The following is a 7,498-nucleotide window of genomic DNA, read 5'->3' as shown; positions in this document are numbered from 1 at the left end:
TGAAGTTTTAATTCTTGGCTAGAAAGTCCTTGCTCTATATCCATGCATCATAACCAAGCTCTTTTTACCTTTCATTTCAATGACTTTCAAAATCTGCAAGCCATCCATGCTTCAAAAGATGTCTTTGACTTAAACATTTTTTAAAAGATTCAGTGGCGAATATATATATAACATATTGTTAAAGTTTTAAAAATCCTTTTACAAAATAGTTTATGTAATATCTCATTTTTGTTAAAAATTAAAGCATAATTATTGGGTTATGACACATGACTTTTCTGATGACCCAATACATGTATGTATAAACTCTAAAAAGTACTCAAAACAATATAAGTAAAAATCTTAATACTGGGTAGTTTTGATATACTTCTCTATTTTAATTTTTATATTATGGTCATTAATATTTTGTTTTCAGAAAAATGATAAAGCTTTTTGTTTTCCTGATTATTATGGGAATAGTGTGATTTAAAATTTTGAGAATAAATTTAAAATAAAAATCTCTAAATAAATACTCTTGCACATAAAATCAGGCAGACCCGAGTTCAAGGTTGGTGCTTCTATACACTACCTCTGGGGATTTATCATCTGTAAAATGATGACAAAAAACCTTCCATCTCTGTCTCATATCTCCTTGTGATGGACAAATGAGTAAATAAAAACAGAATTAATATCCGAAACACTAGCTTTTTAGTATTGCCAAAAGCTAAGTGGACAGAAGAGGGCTTTTTCTACTGTAGTTCAAATCTAGAAAGGAGACAGATACTCATAGAAAGTAACAGTGTAGCAGAACTATAATTAATAAAAAGGTTTGGCTCATTTATTTGCTTTTGCCATTCCATCCAGAGGCCAGATCATCACAGGGTCCCTTTCCCTTATGACTTCTCCACTCTCAGGAGAAAGCTTCTCTATGTTCCACATCTCATTCCCTCTTTAGCAAGGATACCCAATGGAATGGAGCAGAAAATGACAGACAACTCATTGTTATAAGTAGCACCAGATGAAGTGGAATTTGTATCATGTTCTCAAAAATATTTGGGTGGGTCCTAAGTTTGAGTGGAGCTCTAGGACAGACAGAATGAACTAGAGAAGCTACTTCCAGAGACTGGATTTGACTTGGAGGTAAAGAACTGTATAAACAGGCTTTGAGAGTTGACCACACTTTATCTTCTCTTCCACCTATCCACATCACCAGCAAAGGCCCAAAGAAAACGAAGTGGTCCAAATGTAAAATCAAAGATATCTGCATTCACCATTTCTTCTACCAGCAAGTTAAGTATAAAAGAAAGTAAAGAATTTTTTTCAGGCCTTTCGTAGTACCATTTGAAATTTGCCTTGGGTTGAGTTTAGGTATGTCCCCATGTGCCCAGCTTTAAACCAAGGATATAATTTTATAACTGGTCCATAGAGAGAGCATATTCTTTAAGATATTTTTGATGTAATAACCAATTTTCATTATCTTTCCTTTTGCAATTAACTCACAATAAAAGAGAACAATAAAAATGTTGTTTCATATCTTTACTCTTTCTGTAATGTGCAACACGAACATAATAGTGTTAAGACAGAAATAACACAGTAGCTATAGAAGATGTTTATATTTGCAAAATTCCAACAATTATCTTCCCCAGGTTCCCCAAATTAGCATATTTGTTAATCAAATTAATTAAGAAGCTTTTCAAAATAAAAGCAATGTTTTAAATAAATATATTCTTTCGTAATCATAGAACATTTAGTTCTGTTGGAGGTAACAAACATATTATACTCAAGTACTTTATGAAGACATCAGGGTAAAAATAACCTAGATGCAAATATAAATGTACCCTAATTAGACTTTTGCTTCTTCTTGTGTGTTTTCCTGTATGTGCTAAGAATATATCATAGATGTTTTCTAATCAGTTAGTTCATAAATCATCACAATGTTATCTGACCCACGAATTTATATCAGCTCAATGTGAAGGTATAATATTATTCAGACAATGTCTTTAAATTTAAATTTAGTACTCTAAATTAAATCCAATCAAAGCCACGTTTTCTTAGCTTTCCATGTCTGATATAGAAAAATGTACGCCAGACTCTCAGTTTGGAAGAATGAGACCTTCCCATAGAAATTTCACAACTTAATATAATTGTTACATTAAAATTCTAATTACAGCAGAGCTTTCAGTGTGTTTCAGAGTTCCACATAGGTGGGCATAAACTCAGCGAAATCTGCTTTTTCACTAATCATGTTTAGTAAATACTACAGAAAACTTCCTATAATTTTATTTTATTTAATAAATATTTTAAAGAGTTTACTAACTAAAGAAATGGCTTTGCTGATCTTTCCAGAAATTCTAATCATTCATTTAATCTTTTATTCATTTTTATTTCTACCGTGGTTCTTAGGAATTTTCTAATCTATATTTAATCTATGAACATGACTATGCTTTGATAAATTTGGCTTCCTTCGATAATAAGCTATACTAAGATCTCTAAATTAAATGACAAAGGCAAATAAGTAAAATTAAAGACAGCAACAAGTTACAGTTAAGTGCTCTTTAGAATTTCAGATTAACAAATTTGCTCCAAAATAATAAAGGAATAACTTATTGAATGACTAATGCAACACGTAATAGATTTTAACAGGATTTCTCTCTCTCTCTCTCTCACACACACACACACACACACACACACATACACACACTTCCACAGGCATCCACTCATCAGGGCGCATACACATCACACTATTTAAAACATTGTTACTAAAGGTTTTTAACTTAGATAAATTACATTAAAATACTGACATTGTGAAAATATCTATGTTTAACACCCACAGAGGGCATATTTTTTGTGTGTGAACTTCTAAAAAACGTTAAAAAAAGGAAACAAAAATGAAAAACCAGAGTCCTTGGCAGAAAGGATGGGTGAGCATGTCAATACTGCCAGGGTCACAGTTTCCCATTCTCCTCGCCGCTTTCCTTCTCCTCTATTGCTTCCAGACTGCGCTTGCTCTTGGCCTCGGCGGTGCTGCAGGGGGCTTTACTCAGTCCACAGGACAAGCATGCCAGCTGGATCTGCTTCATGTTTTCTATAGCTTCATTCTTGGCATTTTTCAGCAGGTCACCTTGGCCCTACAAACAGGTATGAATAGACACCAAAGAAGAAAGTTATTGGCCATGCACATTCTGAGTGGTAGTGCTTTATATCTTAGTGCTGTTGCTGAATGAGGAAACAAACACAGACCGGTAAACTCACTTTTCCCGGATTTAATCCAAGTATCATTTAAAACATTACTGAGAGGCTTTACTCTTGTTAAGCCCAGGACCTCATCCTGAGTCTTAGGGACTGCCTGCGGTTGTTGGCAGCCCCTTGAGATTCCTCTAGTGGGGAACGCCCTCTGGGAACCTTCCTCTTTGTGTACTGAGAAGACAGTCAACACTTCCGCCACCCTGCTCTAAGATTTTGCACATTAATCCAGTTCCTACCCCCACCCAGGCCCAGAGACGGTTTGGAAGAAAACAAGGAAAGAAGCTCTGCCTCAAAGAATTGAACATTAAATCAGCCCCTCGGTGTACAAGGGCTTACAAAACAAAGTGTTGTCTACAAAGTAAATCTTACACCCTTATGCTTCGTGAGCTTCTTTTTACTTTAATGGGTTATCACTGCAAGCAGTCTGATGATAAATTGTTAGTTACCCACATTCTTTCTGTGAAGGACAATGTTTGCATCTGGTTAATGGAGTAATGGAGTCACCAAAAATAAAAAATAAACAAAGATTGCAGGAACACATTAGCTGTCATTTACATCAGTGCTCAAGAAAGATCTTCTCTCACTATTGGTATTTATTTTAGTCCATTGTTACAGCGATCAAGTGTAAACCCTGATACTGACCCAGGGCTGAAAGCATGGAGAAGTGAGAACATGTTTCTATAGTGTACAGACAAAAGAGGAAGTGGCTTCTCTCTCTTCCCTCTCCATTCTCATGGCAGTGTCTGAGAGTGTGACCCTGAACCTGCCAGAGACAGTAAGAGAAGATACGGGGGTTGTGCTGATTGCCAGAGTGTTTTTCTGCAAAGCAGAGGCTCAGAGAAAAGATAAACCATTCATTTTATGAAAAGTACTCCACAACACACCCTTGTATGTCTTTACATTAATGAATGTTTTTTCCTATTTAACAATGTTGTAGGATATTTCATTTCTCAAAATCTATACGATGATTAAGCAAGTCTATCCTATGTAGAAACAGCCTTCTAATAACAGCCTTTAACCATATAGGATGAATAGTTGAACTTTACATAATGCTTATGTTAAAGTGAATTTCCCCTCAATTACTTCAGTCAGATTACTTCAGATGGGATTTTAGAAGTAGATTTGGAGGTTGTATCGTTTAGCCTTTGCATGTAGAAAAATTAAACGGAGCCTGATGAGGTTAAACCAGGTCACAGTGTGGTTAATGGCTGAGCTGGGACTAAAGTTCAGATCCCCTGGCTCAGTGCTCTGTTCCATATGCCATGTTTATAATGTAGCCTAACACTGAAGATTAGAGACTACGTTATTGTATACTGTCAGTGAGTGTAGTATTTTCTAAAGGAAAAATATCCACTATACCATCAGAATTTGGGGACTGTGTTCTAAACAATTTTGACATGATAAATTGAGTCCCCTCTGGACATTGGAAACTAAAGTCACATCCACCCAAAAGATGTAATTCTTAATTAATGGTTATCATGCAATATCTAAGAGCTTACTCTGCAGACGCTTTTCTTTGTACTTTATATATGTTGTTCATTCTACTGTCATAACATCCCTATGAGCTAGGTACTTTTATTGTTCTCAACTTATTGATGAAAACTTTGAGGCTGAAAATGATCACCTTTCTCAAAGTCCTACAGCTGTGAAGTGGCAGTGCTGGAGTGTTAAAATGCAGTGGTCAGCTCCAGAGTCTATGGTCTTAAGGACTACATTATATAACATCTTTTAAAGGCAAACCATGTACTATCTTCAAACATGTATAAAGCCTCCTATTCATTGTTACTCATGGAAACAACACTGATAAAAAAGAAAATCATTGCTCATATGACACAGCCAACAGAACTTAGAGATGAGATCGAGTCAAGAAGACAGGATACAGCAAGAGCATGCTGGCAGGGAGAAAAGTCAGATTAACTTTCACCAGTTTCTCTCTGGGCTGTGAAAATAATGATAATGTCACTTGGCCTTCCTTATAGTTCTGAAAATATGTTTAAAAATTTGTTTATAATTTAAATAATCATAAGTAAACTATGTTAGAAGGTGATCTGGAAAAGCAAATTATGTACTATTTTAATAAGTACACTAATATAAATTTGACAAACTTGTTTAAAGGCATCTATAAAAGTCTAGGTATTGCTACTGTTTTTACAAATCGGAAGATTCATTTAAAAGAAAATTGTGTTAATAATGAGATTAACCCACATTCATTTTCAGAGTATTACTTTCAAGTGTTTCCTTTTTGTTTAGTTTTGAAATTATCATTAGGCATTTTAAAAGCATAACAAAAGTAAAACTGACATCGTCCCTAATTGCCAGAGAACAATGAAACATGCAAAAATACAAGCTCAAGACTATTAATCAGTAATGCCCTTGCATCTCCTTTTCCCACTGCAGGTTATGAAATGTATTTTAATCAGGAAGAATGTCATCTCATTGGTTCTGAGAGATGACATCGAAGCCTAAATGCCAGACTGTGCCAGTTGTGGTAAATAGAAGTCAGTTTCTCTTGAAAACAATGGCCAATAGGAGAAAACAGTTTGTACCAGTACACAAGAACACAGCTACATCATCTCCTGATAGCCCAGGAGACAATGCATCCTGGCTGTACAATACAGAGAGAAAAAGGGGAAAAAAAAAAATTGAAAGGCCAAAAGTTCACCCATGAACTAACAAAGGAAGCAAAAATGAAAGTCTAAGTTATGAAGAGTATACATTGAAATACTATGTAAAATTATGTTTTTTTACTTTTCTAAGGAGAAATAGAGGTCTCCCTTCTGTTTTGTGGTCCAAAAAAATCACATGGGGGGGGTATCACATATGGTCTCTCCTTTTTGGGTACTCCCAGTGAAGGTACCAGTACCAGGAAAGAAATTAGAGGCAATATTGCATTCAGGGTGAGGTTGTTAACAACCCTCGTCTTGGCATTCCTTTTTAGTGCTTTTTCCCATTTTATGCACAGCAATTTTGCCTAACCATCTGGCCATCTTCCTCTATCTTCTCTGTCATAAATGCTCACCCCAACTCCTCCTAACCTACCCGGTTTATATCAGATCTTCTCCCACCAGGCATCTCTTTCCTGTGTATCATTTCCTCCATGGTATATTAGGTATTCAGATCATCCAAACCATGTAAAGACTTTAGTGTGTAGGATATATTTACGAACTGTTCTAACCAAGCACTCTTAAAAATACATTTTCATCCTAGTCTTCTCAAACAGAAGTCTTGGAGGAAGGAGAGATGCCCAGGAGAATTCATTTAACTTGTTGGTATATAAATCTAAACACCTATTGTATACTAAAATAAATCTGGGATTGTAATGCTGTGGGATGCAAAATTAATGTACACTTTGACCACTGGACACTCAAAACTTCAAGCTTCTGTACCATAAATCCCATGAGAATTTATAATTTCTTTTTTCTGGTGCTGGAAAAGCTTCAGGGGAAAAATGAGGATTGTTTTAACCCAAAAGAAAGTTAGGGTAATAGAAATCATCTTAAGCTGTTCCCAGTGCTGATGGGACAGCAGGCCTAGCAAAAGTCACAAGCAATAGCAACCATTTAGGTCCCACAGTCATTTGGCTTTTGAATGTAAGATTCCATGGCAATTCTGCAGTCAGCAGATGGCATAGCGGTTATGTCGCTGGACTCACACATGGCCAAAAGTGGCTGGAGTCCCAGATATGGTGGCTTGAAAATCACTCCAGGTGCATGTAAGTGTGTGCACAAGATCCCAGGAGGAGAATGAAAGAGAAGGGATTATGGTGTGGCCATCCCCCTGGGGGGTGATTTCTCATTTTTCCTCTCACTGTCTCTATCTCTCATTCTCTCGGTCTCTTTCTCTCTGGTGTGCACACACACCCTAAGGTAAAAACCACTTAAAAAGAAAAAACAGAAAAGAAAAAAGATGTCATGGCGATTTCAACATATTCAGAAGTAAAACTTGAAATCATGGAAGACCACAGAAAGATTGCTACAGAAATTTTGAATCTTGAAGTTAATGAAGATGAATGGATATTAAAAAAAAAAAAATAGCATTCCTTTCCAAATCCTCCTAGCCACATTAAATATCTTATCTAGACATCAGGAAATACCTGACACAATTTAGATGGTAAATCAGCTGCTGTGCCACATGACCACAATTTTGATTATTGCTAATAAATTCATTAGTAACAAAGAAGTACTATGACAACACTGAAGATAACCTGCATGTACTGAGCATACAACATACTAAGTGTAAACCCACTGCACACATTATCATTCATGACATTATAACC

At 35.8% G+C, this 7,498-nt stretch overlaps 1 protein-coding gene across 1 annotated transcript in view; it reads right to left on the bottom strand.

Moving 5' to 3' along the window:
- Positions 1-1,504: 1,504 nt before the first annotated feature.
- Positions 1,505-7,498, bottom strand: part of PLCL1 (phospholipase C like 1 (inactive)) — a 410,917-nt gene continuing 404,923 nt past the window's right edge. The window contains 1 exon segment of the mRNA XM_006152984.3: positions 1,505-3,104. Coding sequence (XP_006153046.1) covers positions 2,922-3,104 — 183 coding nt within the window. The 3' untranslated portion in view covers positions 1,505-2,921.

The sequence above is a fragment of the Tupaia chinensis genome, unplaced genomic scaffold (genome assembly GCF_000334495.1).
Source record: "Tupaia chinensis unplaced genomic scaffold, TupChi_1.0 Scaffold000361_1, whole genome shotgun sequence".
In the NCBI taxonomy this organism is placed as follows: domain Eukaryota; kingdom Metazoa; phylum Chordata; class Mammalia; order Scandentia; family Tupaiidae; genus Tupaia; species Tupaia belangeri.
This window is presented reverse-complemented; position numbering and strand designations above follow the sequence as displayed.